The following is a 17,158-nucleotide window of genomic DNA, read 5'->3' on the forward strand; positions in this document are numbered from 1 at the left end:
TATCACCAGGAGATTATCACTGCCAGGACTACAGCGCTCAAGAGCCCCTGTCCAACCCTTGCCCCCTCTGCTGATAATCAGCTCACTGTCAATTGACAATGTATACAGAAAGCAGTGGTGTGGGCGGCGTTAACTTTCTGAGCTTTGCTTCATGCTGCATCTAAGAACTCTGCTTGTGTCATAACCGCTGCATCCAGTAAACTAAGAAGTATATTGTTGGATTCAGAATCTCTTTGTCTACATTATGCTGCTCTCAGTTGAGGTAGCAAAAACCTGGTGACATATTCCCTTTAAAGGGCGCTTTACACGCTACACTATATCTTACGATGTGTCGGCGGGGTCACATCGTAAGTGACGCACATCCGGCATCGTAAGTTACATTGTAGCATGCAACAGCTACGTGCGATTGCGATTGAACGGTAAAACGTTCATCGCATGCACGTTGTTCAATTCCTAAAAATTGAATGTCAGGTTGTTCATCATACCCGGGGTTGCACACATCGCAGTGTGTAACACCCCGGGAACAATGAACAGCAGCTTACCTGCGTCCCGCGGCAATGCGGAATGAAGGAGGTGGGCGGAATGTTTACGTCCCGCTCATCTCCCCTCCTCCGCTTCTATTGGCCGGCTGCCGCGTGACGTCGATATGACGCCGAACGTCCCTCCCACTCCAGGAAGTGGATGTTCGCCGCCCACATCAAGGTCATATGGACGGGTAAGTACGTGTGACGGGGGGGTTACTCGTTTGTGCGACACGTTCAACAAATTGAATGTGCCGCACATACGATGGGGGCGGGTACGATCGCATCCGATATCGTATGCTGGATCGTAAGGTGTAAAGCAGGCGTAAGAGTCTGGTGGCCTTTCTGAGTGCTCCCTCGCCTTTTCCACAAATCTTAGCGGAGTAGGCTAAATTCAGAACTCCAACGCAATGTTGACATCTTGCAGCTCAGTGTTCTCGATTGTCGTTACGCATATTTAGTTTGGTCTGATGATATGTGTATAGCAATATTTTTATTCATGCTCTGATTCTTGGATTTTTGATTGTTTCCTATAAAGTTGGATGCACTATGTTGTAAGCGTTATATTTTATCCATGATGATAAAATTGTTTTTTCTTCACATTTTCTTTTTTTTCTGTCTCCTGTTATTTGTGTGAAAATGGAAACTGTATGTAAAGTGCTTTGTTCAAAAACCAAAGAGAATAATTGCAGAATATTTCTGTGTTTAGTATCCAATAGTTTTTGGCTGGAAAGGTTGCATACAGTCTATGGCTAATCATTAGGAAGTTTTCAGTTGTAGAATATCATTCAATTTTTTTATGAAGATGTAGCTCTAAAAACTACAGAATTAGGCTGAAAACATTAAACTGGAAACAGAAATTGTGACATATTTATCAAGCTAATGTGCCAGAGTTTTGGGTTCATTTGTGCATAAAAACGTCTTTTTACACAACTGTCTAATTTTATATCTTCATAAAATGGACTTTTGTTTCTACCATATGGCATCTGTATTGCTTCAATTGTGCAACTGTTTTTTTTTTCCTCATCCGTTTTTAAAGACTGAAGGAGGTAGAGTGAATCTTTTTTTTATCCATTTACATTTAGAAATTTAATAATGGATCAGCAAAAAACAGATATAACAAGTCTGATCCACCAAGTGGATGAGTATATAGGACATGCTCCGAATCTCACAAATCAGAGACACAGATCTGTGTATAGATCAATAATACTACAGCTTTGGGAAAATATAACAGACCACTGCAAAATTTTCAGTTTTTCTGATTTTTCTCTTCATAGGTATATTTTTTGAGTAAAATGTAAATTGTTCTTTTATTCTATAAACTACTGACAACATGTCTCCGAATTTCCAAGCAATACATTTTGTATTTATTTTCTGAAAATGAGAAATGGTCAAAATAACAAAAAATGCATTGCTTTCAGACCTCAAATAATGCAAAGAAAACAAGTTCATAATCATTTGGAAACAACAATACTAATGTTTTAACTCAGGAAGAGTTCAGAAATCAATATTTTGTGCAATAACCATGATTTTTAATCACAGGTTTCATGCGTCTTGTAAGCAGTTCTTTGTTGTATGGCTTGTGACTATCCAGCTTCCTCTTGATTACATTCCAGAGGTTTTCAATGGGGTTCAGGTCTGGAGACTGGGCTGGCCATGACAGGGTTTTGATGTGATGGTCCCTCATCCTCACATTGATTGACCTAGCTGTGTGGTATGGCACATTGTCAGGCTGGAAAAAACAGGCCTCAGAGTTGAGGAACATTGTCTGAGCAGAAGGAAGCAACTGTTTTTCCAGGATAACCTTGTATGTGACTTGATTCATACGTCCTTCGCAATGTTTAATCTGCCTAATTCAAGCCTTGCTGAAGCATCCCCAGATCATCACCGATCCTCCACCAAATTTCATAGTGGGTGCAAGAAACTGTGGCTTGTACGCCTCTCCAGGTCTCAGTCTAAAGGCTGCTTTACACGAGTCGATATATTGTGCGATGCATCGTTGGGGTCACGGATTTTGTGACGCACTTCCGTCATTCGTAACGACATCTCCTCATGTGACAGCTCCTTGCGAGTCCAACCGGTGCCTAATCGTTTGAAATTCGGCCATCGTGTACTCATCGTTTAATTCCATAAAATCGTTCAGTTTAGTCTTAATGAACGACACATTGCAAAGTGTGACACCGTGTAATCGGCCATCCTCGTAGTTGTTTGTGACGTCAGTAAACGTTCAGGGCGTATTTGTGGTTTTAAATAATCACGCCTAATCTAATCGGATTGGTTGTAGCAGATGCGTTTTGATTGGTTATTACTGTTATAAAATAAGGAGCTGTAGTCATGATGTGTGAACATTCAGCCTTGGCGTCATGCACAGTGTTTTATAGTGCATTATTCCTAATTTTTCTTACGTTTGTTTGTTCGCTGGATTTTCCGCCCTCACTCCTTGTTATCCCTTATTTGTGGTAAGTTGTTATATGCCAATCTTTCCTTTTTGGATCAAAATCGACATAAACCAGACCACAAACAACAAACAAGAATGATGCTAAGGACACACGAGGCAACAAAGACAGACGCAGAAGAGAAACAATATATATGGGATCTAACCAATCAACCACATTAGCAGAACTGGATTGAGCAGGTCAGAAGAATTCAGGGCGTGCAACAATCTAGACAACGTCACGGAGGGCTGTATAGTTTGCCTAATTACGCCCATACAAAAGACAGATTGACCAAAGGAAAACATGTGTGAAGCCTTTTGGACGTCCGCCATGGCCAATCAATATATCGATGAGCGCTTTGTGGTCGTTTGACAACACTCAACGTGTGACACATGGACAACTACCTATCAGCGATACAAACCAAAAAAAAAAAAAAACTTTGCCAAATAAATCGCACGATGGATTGACTCGTGTAAAGCAGCCTTTAGACGACCAGATGTTCGGCAGAGCTTAAAAGGACAATATGACATGCCACACAGCTAGGTCAATCATATCAAAAGCCATATGAAAATAACCATATCAAAACCCTGTCATGGCCAGCCCAATCTCCAGACCTGAATCCCATTGAAAACTCCTGGAATGTAATCGAGAGGAAGATGGATAGTCACAAGCCATACAACAAAGAAGAACTTACATTTTTCCACCAGGAGTGGCATAAGGTCACCCAAAAGCGGGGTGAAAGACTGGTGGAAAGCATGCCAAGACACATGAAAGCTGTGATTAAAAATCATGGTTATTCTACAAAGAAGGGAATTTTGTTTACTTACCGTAAATTCCTTTTCTTCTAGCTCCAATTGGGAGACCCAGACAATTGGGTGTATAGGCTATGCCTCCGGAGGCCGCACAAAGTAATACACTAAAAGTGTAAAGCCCCTCCCCTTCTGCCTATACACCCCCCGTGCTCACACGGGCTCCTCAGTTTTGGTGCAAAAGCAAGAAGGAGGAAAAAATTATAAACTGGTTTAAAGTAAATTCAATCCGAAGGAATATCGGAGAACTGAAACCATTCAACATGAACAACATGTGTACACAAAAAAACAGGGGCGGGTGCTGGGTCTCCCAATTGGAGCTAGAAGAAAAGGAATTTACGGTAAGTAAACAAAATTCCCTTCTTCTTTGTCGCTCCATTGGGAGACCCAGACAATTGGGACGTCCAAAAGCAGTCCCTGGGTGGGTAAAATAATACCTCGTAATAGAGCCGTAAAACGGCCCCTTCCTACAGGTGGGCAACCGCCGCCTGAAGGACTCGTCTACCTAGGCTGGCATCCGCCGAAGCATAGGTATGCACCTGATAGTGTTTCGTGAAAGTGTGCAGGCTCGACCAGGTAGCCGCCTGACACACCTGCTGAGCCGTAGCCTGGTGCCTCAAAGCCCAGGATGCACCCACGGCTCTGGTAGAATGGGCCTTCAGCCCTGAGGGAACCGGAAGCCCAGCAGAACGGTAAGCTTCGAGAATTGGTTCCTTGATCCACCGAGCCAGGGTTGATTTGGAAGCCTGTGACCCTTTACGCTGGCCAGCGACAAGGACAAAGAGTGCATCCGAGCGGCGCAGGGGCGCCGTACGAGAAATGTAGAGTCTGAGTGCTCTCACCAGATCTAACAAGTGCAAATCCTTTTCACATTGGTGAACTGGATGAGGACAAAAAGAGGGTAAGGAGATATCCTGATTGAGATGAAATGGGGATACCACCTTAGGGAGAAATTCCGGAACCGGACGCAGAACCACCTTGTCCTGGTGAAACACCAGGAAAGGGGCTTTGCACGACAACGCTGCTAGCTCAGACACTCTCCGAAGTGAAGTGACTGCTACTAGGAAAACCACTTTCTGCGAAAGGCGTGAGAGAGAAATATCCCTCATTGGCTCGAATGGTGGTTTCTGAAGAACCATCAGCACCCTGTTCAGATCCCAGGGTTCTAACGGCCGCTTGTAAGGAGGAACGATGTGACAAACCCCCTGCAGGAACGTGCGTACTTGTGGAAGTCTGGCTAGGCGCTTCTGGAAAAACACAGAGAGCTCTGAGACTTGTCCCTTAAGGGAGCCGAGCGACAAACCCTTTTCCAGACCAGATTGAAGGAAGGACAGAAAAGTGGGCAAGGCAAATGGCCAGGGAGAAAAACCCTGAGCAGAGCACCACGACAGGAAAATTTTCCACGTCCTGTGGTAGATCTTGGCGGACGTTGGTTTCCTAGCCTGTCTCATAGTGGCAATGACCTCTTGAGATAATCCTGAAGACGCTAGGATCCAGGACTCAATGGCCACACAGTCAGGTTGAGGGCCGCAGAATTCAGATGGAAAAACGGCCCTTGAGACAGCAAGTCTGGTCGGTCTGGTAGTGCCCACGGTTGGCCGACCGTGAGATGCCACAGATCCGGGTACCACGACCTCCTCGGCCAGTCTGAGGCGACGAGGATGACGCGGCGGCAGTCGGCCCTGATCTTGCGTAACACTCTGGGCAACAGTGCCAACGGAGGAAACACATAAGGGAGCTGAAACTGCGACCAATCCTGAACTAAGGCGTCTGCCGCCATAGCTCTGGGATCTTGAGACCGTGCCATGAACGTCGGTACCTTGTTGTTGTGCCGGGACGCCATTAGGTCGACGTCCGGCATGCCCCAGCGGCAACATATCTCCTGAAACACGTCCGGGTGCAGGGACCATTCCCCTGCGTCCATGCCCTGGCGACCGAGGAAGTCTGCTTCCCAGTTTTCTACGCCTGGGATGTGAACTGCGGATATGGTGGAGGCTGTGGCTTCCACCCACAGTAGAATCCGCCGGACTTCCTGGAAGGCTTGCCGACTGCGTGTCCCGCCTTGGTGGTTGATGTATGCCACCGCTGTGGAGTTGTCCGACTGAATTCGGATCTGCTTGCCTTCCAGCCACTGCTGGAACGCTTTTAGGGCCAGATACACTGCCCTGATCTCCAGAACATTGATCTGAAGCGAGGACTCTTGCTGAGTCCACGTACCCTGAGCCCTGTGGTGGAGAAAAACTGCTCCCCACCCTGACAGACTCGCGTCCGTCGTGACCACCGCCCAGTATGGGGGTAGGAAGGATTTCCCCTTCGATAATGAAGTGGGAAGAAGCCACCACCGAAGGGAAGCTTTGGTTGCCTGAGAGAGGGAGACGTTCCTGTCGAGGGACGTCGGTTTCCTGTCCCATTTGCGTACGATGTCCCATTGAAGAGGACGCAGGTGAAACTGCGCGAACGGGACTGCCTCCATTGCTGCCACCATCTTCCCCAGGAAGTGCATGAGGCGCCTCAAGGGGTGTGACTGACCTTGAAGGAGAGATTGCACCCCCGTCTGTAGTGAACGCTGCTTGTTCAGCGGAAGCTTCACTATCGCTGAGAGGGTATGAAACTCCATGCCAAGATATGTCAGCGATTGGGCCGGTGTCATATTTGACTTTGGAAAATTGATGATCCACCCGAAACTCTGGAGAGTCTCCAGAGTAGCGTTGAGGCTGTGCTGGCATGCCTCTTGGGAGGGAGCCTTGACCAGCAGATCGTCTAAGTAAGGGATCACCGAGTGACCCTGGCAGTGGAGGACCGCGACTACTGTAGCCATGACCTTGGTGAAAACCCGGGGGGCTGTCGCCAGGCCGAACGGCAGTGCCACGAACTGGAGGTGTTCGTCTCCTATGGCGAAGCGCAGGAAGCGCTGATGCTCTGGAGCAATTGGAACATGAAGATAAGCATCTTTGATATCGATCGATGCAAGGAAATCTCCTTGGGACATTGAGGCGATGACGGAGCGGAGGGATTCCATCCGGAACCGCCTGGTCTTTACGTGTTTGTCGAGCAGTTTTAGGTCCAGGACAGGACGGAAAGACCCGTCCTTCTTTGGAACCACAAACAGGTTGGAGTAAAAACCGTGACCCTGTTGCTGAAGAGGAACAGGGATCACCACTCCTTCTACTTTCAGAGTGTCCAACGCCTGCCGAAGAGCATCGGCTCGCTCGGGAGGCGGAGATGTTCTGAAGAATCGAGTCGGAGGACGAGAGCTGAACTCTATCCTGTAACCGTGAGACAGAATGTCTCTCACCCATCGGTCTTTTACCAGTGGCAGCCAGGTGTCGCAGAAGAGGGAGAGCCTGCCACCGACCGAGGATGCGGTGTGAGTCGGCCGTAAGTCATGAGGAAGCCGCCTTGGTAGCGGCACCTCCGGCGGTCTTTTTAGGGCGTGACTTAGACCGCCATGAATCGGAGTTCCTCTGATCCTTCTGAGGTCTTTTGGACGAGGAGAATTGGGCTCTGCCCGCACCCCGAAAGGACCGAAACCTCGACTGTCCCCTCCTCTGTTGGGGTAATTTTGGTTTGGCCTGGGGTAAGGATGTTTCCTTTCCCTTGGATTGTTTTATGATTTCGTCCAATCTCTCACCAAACAAACGGTCGCCAGAAAATGGCAAACCGATTAAGCACTTTTTGGCAATCGAATCTGCCTTCCATTCCCGTAGCCACAAGGCCCTGCGTAATGCCACCGAATTGTCGGCTGCAACCGCCGTACGGCTCGCAGAGTCCAGGATAGCATTAATAGCGTAGGACGCAAATGCCGACGTTTGAGAGGTTATGGAAGCCACTTGCGGCGCAGACGTACGTGTGAGTGCGTCAATTTGGGCTTGACCCGCTGAGATAGCTTGGAGTGCCCATACTGCTGCGAATGCTGGAGCGAAAGACGCGCCGATAGCCTCATAGATGGATTTCAACCAGAGCTCCATCTGTCTGGCAGTGGCATCCTTGAGTGAAGCCCCATCTTCAACGGCAACTATGGATCTAGCCGCCAGTCTGGAGATTGGAGGATCCACCTTGGGACACTGAGTCCAGCCCTTGACCACGTCAGGGGGGAAGGGATAACGTGTATCCTTAAGGCGTTTGGAAAAACGCTTATCTGGACAAACTCGGTGTTTCTGGACTGCCTCTCTGAAGTCGGAGTGATCCAGAAACATACTCGCTGTACGCTTGGGGAACCTGAAACGGAACTTCTCCTGCTGAGATGCTGACTCCTCTGCTGGAGGAGCTGAGGGAGAAATATCCAGCATCTTATTTATGGACGCAATAAGATCATTCACTATGGCGTCCCCATCAGGAGTATCAAGATTGAGAGCGGCCTCAGGATCAGAATCCTGATCGGCTACCTCCGCTTCATCATACAGAGAGTCATCTCTCTGAGACCCTGAACAATGTGATGAGGTCGAGGGGATTTCCAAGCGAGCTCGCTTAGGCGGTCTGGGACTGCGGTCCGTGTCAGAGACCTCACCCTGGGATCTATGAGACACCCCGGGGGGACCTTGATGTTCCGACTGAGGGGAATTAGGGGGCAGTGATTCCACAGTGCCCATGGTCTGAGATACCGGTCTGGACTGCAAAGCTTCTAGTATTTTAGCCATAGTCTCAGAAAGTCTGTCAGTAAAAACTGCAAACTCCGTCCCTGTCACCTGGACAGTGTTAGCTGGTTGTTCCCCCTGGGCCCCCCTTAGCAGAGGCTCCGGCTGAGCAAGTGCTACGGGGACCGAGCAGTGCACACAATGAGGGTCAGTGGAACCTGCCGGTAGCGAGGTTGTACATGCGGCGCAGGCAGCATAGTAAGCCTGTGTTTTGGCACCCCTGCTTCTTGTGGGCGCCATATTGTTGTCTCCTTTGAGCAACACAACAGGGTATATAGCCAGAAATCAACTGTGCACCATACAGTGTAAAGTATAGCCTGTAAAACATATAAACTATAATCACACTTTTGCACAAGTGGGGCCAGCACCTCAGGTGCTGCTTACCGCCCGCTTAAAGCGGTTGTGAGGCCACCAGAATCCCTGCCTGGGTCCCCCAGAGTTTGTCTCCCCTCTGCAGCGTCCTAGGAGCTGACAGGAATGGCTGCCGGCGTCCTGAGGAGAGGAGGGAGCCGTGGGCGTGACCCAGAAAGTGCGGGAGCTGGTGCCTCACTGTGCACAGTGAGGGGGGTGGAGTATGCAAAGCATGCTCCAGCCCTCAGTGCTGCCGTGCTGTACAGCGTCCCGCCCTTCCCCTGACTGGCAGGGCTGGGGGCGGGAAGAGAAAGAGACTAGGCCCAAAAGCCGGGGACTCGAGTTATAAGCGCGGCCGCCGTATAAGCGCGGCCGGCACAGAGTCCCCGGCGCACTAACAGTCCCAGCCGCGCCTCAGTAAAAAACAATGGCAGCGGCGGTCAGCGCGGTAGTCCCCATACACAAACACACTCAGCGAAGCTGCAGTGTATAATGGCACAAACGCGGTCAGCGCCGCGGTCCCCGGTGCACTAGCACACCCAGCAATGCTGGAGTGTTGCTGTGCGCGGTCCCCACGGGGACACAGAGTACCTTAAAGTAGCAGGGCCATGTCCCTGAACGATACCCGGCTCCTATCCAGCAGGCTCCTCAGGAGTTGTGGATGAAGCACGGTCTCAGTGCCTGGAGACCGATAGGATCCCACTTCACCCAGAGCCCTAAGGGGGATGGGGAAGGAAAACAGCATGTGGGCTCCAGCCTCCGTACCCGCAATGGATACCTCAACCTTAACAACACCGCCGACAAGAGTGGGGTGAGAAGGGAGCATGCTGGGGGCCCTATATGGGCCCACTTTTCTTCCATCCGACATAGTCAGCAGCTGCTGCTGACTAATCTGTGGAGCTGTGCGTGCATGTCTGCCTCCTTCGCACAAAGCAAAAAAACAAACTGAGGAGCCCGTGTGAGCACGGGGGGGTGTATAGGCAGAAGGGGAGGGGCTTTACACTTTTAGTGTATTACTTTGTGCGGCCTCCGGAGGCATAGCCTATACACCCAATTGTCTGGGTCTCCCAATGGAGCGACAAAGAAATATTGATTTCTGAACTCTGCCTGAGGTAAAACATTAGTATTGTTGTTTCTAAATGATTATGAACTTGTTTTCTTTGCATTATTTGAGGTCTGAGAGGAAAAAAAAAAGTTTTGGTACCATGTGAGCCAGTTGAAAAATGATTGATTGCTCGAGGCAATCAATCATTGAGGTCTGAAAGCAATGCATTTTTTTGTTATTTTGACCATTTCTCGTTTTCAGAAAACAAATACAAAATGTATTGCTTGGAAATTCGGAGACATGACAGTAGGTTAGAGAATAAAAGAGAAAAATCTGAAAAACTGAAAATTTTGCAGTGGTCTCTTAATTTTTGCCAGAGCTGTATGAGTGTGAATATGCTGCCTGGAAGAAAATGGGAAAACTTTTCTCCTTGCTGACACTGATAAACCAATCTGGCTGCCAGTGAGGAGACTTATATCTGCAATGCTCCTCTGGGAAATATATAAAAAGTCTCTTCAGGGAGAAAGAAGAAACACAGTGTCTGCAAATCGAAGTTCTGATCTCCGCAAGTAGAAACGTTTTCTCCTTAGACCCCATTATAGATTCTCATACAGCCAGATCAGATCTCATACTTTGCTCTGACTAGGGGTAATCACCCTAAAACAGTGTCTCCAAATTGAAAATTCTGATCTGACATAAATCCTAAAGGCCCCATCACACACAGAGATAAATCTTTGGCAGATCTGTGGTTGCAGTGAAATCATGGACATATTGTTCCATTTGTACACAGCCACAAACCTGGCACTGATTGTCCACAATTTCACTGCAACCACAGATCTGCCGCAGATTTATCTCTGTGTGTGTCAGGGCCTTTAGTCACATAACAAGGCCCGATAAAGGATCATTTTTGACTTTTAGGATTACTAGGAATACTACTTCCAATAGGTGGCACTAGAGTTCATCTACTTCCTCCCTGAATAGACAATTTGCTTGAAAAAATAAAACAGACAGCACAAAGATGTGAATGTAGCCTTAAGGCCACGTCTCACTAAGCAACATCGCTAGCAACATCGCTGCTGAGGCACGACTTGCTAGCGATGTTGCTGTGTGTGACATCCAGCAACAACCTGGCCCCTGCTGTGAGGTCGCTGGTTGTTGCTGAATGTCCTGGACCATTTTTTAGTTGTTGCTCTCCCGCTGTGAAGCACACATCGCTGTGTGTGACAGCGACAGGGCAACTCCTGAATGTGCAGGCAGCAGGAGCCGGCTTCTGCGGACGCTGGTAACCACGGTAAACATGGGGTAACCAAGAAGTCCTTTCCTTGGTTATCCGATATTTACCTTCGTTACCAGCGTCCGCCGCTCTCACACTGCCAGTGCCGGCTCCCTGCTCCTTGCACACATAGCTGGAGTACACATAGGGTAATTAACCCGATGTGTACTCTGGCTAGGAGTGCAGGGGGCCAGCGCTAAGCGGTGTGTACTGGTAACCAAGGTAAATATCAGGTTGGTTACCCGAAATTTACCTTGGTTACCAAGCGCAGCGTCGCTGCTGGTTGGGGGCTGGTCACTGGTGAGATCTGCCTGTTTGACAGCTCACCAGCAACCCGTGTAGCGACGCTCCAGCGAAACCTGCCAGGTCAGGTTGCTGGTGGGATCGCTGCAGCGTCGCTTAGTGTGACGGTACCTTTAAAGTGCGCGTTACTGCTCCGTTCCAACAGAGGACTTCCTTTTTTTATGACAGGTAAAGATCCTTTGGTGATTATAGGTGATAAATGTTTATAGGAACACCTCTTTAAGACTGGGAAACAATGGACGTGTGACTAGTATATTGTGGCCATGCAGACAAGACCTTTTGTGTCCATATGTGGGGAATGTATTTATTAGTTTGTTGCTGTACACGGTCTTAGAACTGTGATATTTTACTTCACATAGGTTCAAAGAAAGCTCGACTGAATCTTTCCGCTGCAGGGAAAAGGAAGAAAGAAATAATGGGACATGAGAGGAGGTACAGGTTTTTTTTTAACCCTTGGTTTGAAATCTGAAACCGAATAGCATCGAGAAAGAAAATACAATTAAGATTTAGCCCATAGTATAATGGAGGAATTCTTCAATAGCAGCATTACTTCTAGGGGATATTAGATAATACAAATATAAAAAGTCTGACCAGCTCCTTCAAGCAGAACAAGACAAGTGTGAATAGATGCAAGCTGAGAATTCAGTATAATCAAAAAAATACAGCAGCACTCTGAATGCTATAATATGCAGACATTGAATATAGGAATTTGGAGCTGCATTACCGCTATTGACAACATGTTTAAAAAAAATTGATGTAGCACACAAATTGGCCAATTCATGAGAGACCAACAGCTAGTTCGTTTTGGAGGTGCTGGTTAGTCTTTTATATTTGTAGTATAGTCCTCTCTGACTGAGCACTCCTTACTTCAGCCTAAAGCATTTTCAATTACACTGGATCCTACCTGTCCATAAAATTAATCAACAGCCACCTGATCATTTGTGCATGCCACTCAAACGTAAATTAGATCAACTTAGGAACTTGTCCCCCAATTAGGAAACACATCAGTGGTTCATGTTTAAAAAAATCAATTTTTATTACATTCAATTAAAATACACATTAAAAAACAGAGATATCCTGTAAGGGACCAATAAAGTGCCCAAATGCTCAATTCACATATCAGGGAAGTGCAAAAAAATTCAGGGGCAAAGACATATAGAACAGTGCTGCTGGTGAATCACCTATACATGCACTGAAACAATAAATCACTAAAGCTGCCATCGTAAATATATATATGCCTGAAGGCTGGAGTATATTATATATCTCCCTGATGTAAAATCAAAGCAACCCAAAGTGTGGTATAACCAATAAATACCTGATGGTACTGTAGACAACACCTGGGTCTGGGTGAACGGTCCCTCCACCCAATCGCCATTTCGCCCTAGCTTCTTCCGGGGGCGTGTCTAAGTGGGGAAAAGGCTGTCTATTTGTACTCACGTTAGAACAGGGTAAGTGCCATCACCTGTTCATTAAATGTATGCTCATTGCAAGGGGTAATTGCTGGCTGCAGGAACGGATCATCAGCCCCTCCTACAGGAACTGCTGTGCCGCGCGTGTGGAACGCAAGCTTAAACCGCATGCTCCGTCTCCATGTACGCGCGACCGGAAGTTCGGAGGTCCGTGCGCACAACCTCCTGCAAGGGCATAGCCATATTATATCTGATGTAAAGATTCGCCAGCAGTTCAGAGTTTAAGCGCATGGATCTTAGAAGAAAATATCGCCCCATTATATAGGCACCCACTACATCATAGTCAGCGCAAATAACCCTTTATAAAAAATATACTTGTATAGCATACAATATAGGGAACCGCTGGCTGTAATGTACACTGATCTTTATGGTGGACAAAATGTATATATGAAAAACATTTATAAACTGTTTTTTAATGTGTATTTTAATTGAATGTAATAAATTGATTTTTTTAAACATGAACCACTGATGTGTTTCCTAATTGGGGGACAAGTTCCTAAGTTGATCTACTGTCCATAAAATTGTAGGCTTTTAGCCCAGGTGGAGACATAGATTAGGGTCCCAACAAAGATATGCCTTGTCGCTGGCTGTTGGGCTTTCATGAATTGGCCAAATTTGTTAGTTAAGTATCTAATTTTTTTTTTTAAACATAGTTTCAATAGCATTTGAGAGTGCTGCTGTATTTTTTTGGAGATTCAATAATACCTTCACAATACATTGCCATTCAGATGTACCAACAAAAAAAAAAAAATGGATCCAGCGACTGATGTCGCTATATCAGTTTTTTTTTCCTCATAGACTTGTATTAGTTATGGATGGCCTCACGTTTCTTCCATCATTCGATGGATTAATCGAAACATGTTTGTCCGTAGGAAGGAAACGACGTCCATAGTAAAGTTTTTTGTCTGCGTCAAAAAAAAAAAAAACGGACAGTGACGATTCCATCGCCATCTGTGTGGTAGAATAGAAGCCTATGGGCGCAGGAGCAGTCGTCATCTGTCAAATGACTGAATCCGGCGGCGGATTCCGTTTTGTTTTTTTAACTGAGCATGCTCCAAGTATTACTTTGCCACCAGCTAGTCAGATCCGTCGAAAAACGGATCCATCGCATCAGTTTTGCCAAAATCTGCAACGGATCCGTCGAGAAAACAGATTGTGACTGATGGCAAAAAACTGTGAAAAAAGTTGATGTGTGAAAGGGGCCTTATCTGCACATGTCCTGCATAGTAACACATGCATTTTGATTGTGTCACTGACTGACTGATGTTTTTATTGCGGTTTAGAGTACAAACAGCGTCTACAACTACTGAAGCTTCAAAGACCATCGAGGACATGCGTGAGCAAATCACTTCTCTTTCCATGAATGAGACCGACTGACAGCTGAAAACACTGCAAAAGTAATATATCAAGAAGAGATACTTAAAATTTCTATTTTTTTTTGCTTTTCTTGACTGTGTACCATCCATCACCAAGATAATGTAATTATATATTTATGTCTCCTACCATCGCTTGTATATTGTATTTAATTTCTTTAATAAAAACCTAGAAAGAAGATTTGAGTGAATGTCAGCTTCTTGCTTATAAGAAACAAACACTCATCTTCAAATTATACGGACATTTTCGGGGATTTTTTTTTTAAAAAAAAAAAAAGAATCTGTAATTTTGGCAAACACTATTTGCCTACAGATATGGGGTTATTCTGCAGGTAAATAGCATTGTGACACTTCATGGCCGCCCTACTGAAAGCGTGGTTATGTGGTTACCAGGAAAAAAAAAAACTAATTTCTTGGGTGCCACCACCTTTCAGTTAGTCGGGCGGAACACGGAGCGATTACATTTACTCGTCACACGGCTCTAAGCATGCCACGTTACTTTGGCAGCTGCAACTCACAATATAGTGAGCAGTAATGTGAACATTGACAGTAATTGCTCCCTGCACCACAGTGATTGAAAGCCAGCGACCCCCAGGAGAAAACAAGTTGCTTCTTACCATGTAGTTGCACTTTTTGTAGTGTGGCTGGGTAGCATTATAACAGACTAGCCTTATATCTGCAGAGAAGCAGCATTTTCCAAGGTCACAGATTCCCCTTAAATGCATATAGTTTTTGCTAAAAATCATTTTTGCTATTTGGGTTTGGCAAAAAAAAAGTTGGACTGCTACCACTAATGGATTCATAATGAACACATTTTGCTGCCTGCAATGCACTGTGATACAAGAAGAAGACAAAATATAAAAAGAAAAAAAAAAAATTAAGGAAAACACTTGCCAAAAACAGAAGCATTTAAGAAAAAGAAGAAAAAAAAAAAAGCCTCCTATGGTGTCCATTTGCTTTAACATTGTGCTAAATTTAGCAGAACTTTGCATTCTACTGCTGAAAACTCATTCTTTCATATTTCAATATACATGGGTTGTGAAGAGCTTTTGTTGTTATAACATTGGTGCCCAAGACCCGTTTCACACATCTGGCATTTTGCTCCGGTCACATGACAGCGTATGACCGGAGGTTGCCGCGATGCCATTGTACTGTATTACACTGTACTGGAGTGTGCCGGATCCAGCAATCTGGCGAAATGCTGAATGTGTGAAACGGGCCTAAGATCTCACAATTTCTGAGTTTTTGTGCCTTGACCACTAGGCACACTTGCCAAAACTCCAGAAACCCTTGAAAGATATACATTATCTACAATCATAGATAGATAGATAGAGATATATATATCATATAAAGCTGAATGTGTGTATGTGTATGTCCGGGATTGGCATCTGCACAGTCACAGCTACAGCCACAAAAGTTTGCACACTCACACGTCTGGACCCAGAGAGCGTCATAGGCTATGTTTTGAGGGGGAATTGTAACCCCGCGCTTTACAGTTATTCGCCAAAAAACCTGCCTCCATTAAAGCGAGTGGAGCTGGGAGCCACAGTGCAGCCAGAACTTCAGAAGAATGCGCAGCCACGCCCTTATATGGAATGTTGGTGTGTCACAATGCAGTCAGGGAAAGAGACAGACACAGACAGGGTAAGGCTAAGTTCACATTTCCGCTAAAATCTATCAGTCACAATCCACTGCTCTTGTAAACAGCGGAATCCGTTTAGCGGATTCCGCTGCTCCCATAGACTTGTATGAGCAGCGGATTGTGACTGATGATGCTGCGTTGCACCCTCCGCCCGACTGATCAGTCGTGGAACACTGACCGCCGGGCGGGGGGAACGCAGCATGTAACGTTTTTTGAGCAGCGAGATCCGTCGGATTTCGCTGCGCATGCTCTCTGGCTCCCTGCACACGTCACCAGCTTTGGTTGGTTACCCGATATTTACCCTGGTTACGGTGCAAGGAGCCAGCGCTAAGCGGTGTAGGCCCGTAACCAAGGTAAATATCGGGTAACCAAGGTAAACATCGGGTGCTTTGCTGTTACCCGATATTTAGGCTGGTTACGTGTGCAGGGAGGCCGACACTTCCCCGCTCGGCCCCGCCCCCTCCCGCACTCCGCACATGTATGTACACACACACACACCTGTCCCCAGCCATGCAGACAAGCACTGACACCCTCGTCTGGCCCCGCCCTCTGCTCGGCTCCGCCCCCTCCCGCACTTTGCATGTGCACACACACACACATACATACATGCACATACACACACTCACTCACACATACACTCACCTGTCCCCAGCCATGCAGACCGCAGCACTTCTACTGACATCCTCAGCGCCTGGCCCCGCCCCCCGCTCGGCTTTGCCCCCGAACTCCGCCCCCCACACACAACGGAATCCGACAAAGAATTCTGTTCTTTGTCATCCGTTGTACAGCGTTGAACAGCGCATCAGTCACATGCGTCAAGCGACGCATGTGACTGATACAAATCAACGGAAATGTGAACTTAGCCTAAGAAACAAACACAAAGAGACAGAGACAGACACAGGGAAACAGACAGACGGGGAAAGAAAGGGAAAGAGACAGAGTAAAGGCCACTTTACACACAGATAAATCTTTGGCAGATCTGTGGTTGCAATGAAATTGTGGAAAATCAGTGCCAGGTTTGTGGCTGTGGACAAATTGAACAATAGGTCCATGATTTCACTGCAACCACAGATCTGCCAAAGATTTATCTCTGTGTGTAAAGTGGCCTTAAGAGACAGACAAAGACAGGTAAAGAGACAGACAGACAAAAACAGGGAAAGAGACAGATAGATAGACAAACAGGGAAAGAGAGAGAGAGAGAGATATATACAGAGGGGGAGACAGACAGAATGGGAGAGAAACAGAGACACTTACTATCCCGGGCATTAATACATTCTATCCTGGGAATGTTAATACATTCCAT

At 46.6% G+C, this 17,158-nt stretch overlaps 1 protein-coding gene across 2 annotated transcripts in view; it reads left to right on the forward strand.

The window, feature by feature from the left end:
• Nucleotides 1-14,392, forward strand: part of FAM216A (family with sequence similarity 216 member A) — a 68,482-nt gene extending 54,090 nt beyond the window's left edge. For both annotated transcript variants that reach the window (XM_075323634.1, XM_075323640.1), the window contains 2 exons: nucleotides 11,731-11,803; nucleotides 14,124-14,392. In XM_075323634.1, coding sequence (XP_075179749.1) covers nucleotides 11,731-11,803; nucleotides 14,124-14,217 — 167 coding nt within the window. In that variant the 3' untranslated portion in view covers nucleotides 14,218-14,392. The remainder of the gene's footprint in view (nucleotides 1-11,730; nucleotides 11,804-14,123) is intronic.
• Nucleotides 14,393-17,158: the final 2,766 nt, after the last annotated feature.

This window comes from Anomaloglossus baeobatrachus, chromosome 1, assembly GCF_048569485.1.
Source record: "Anomaloglossus baeobatrachus isolate aAnoBae1 chromosome 1, aAnoBae1.hap1, whole genome shotgun sequence".
NCBI classification, from domain to species: Eukaryota; Metazoa; Chordata; class Amphibia; order Anura; family Aromobatidae; genus Anomaloglossus; species Anomaloglossus baeobatrachus.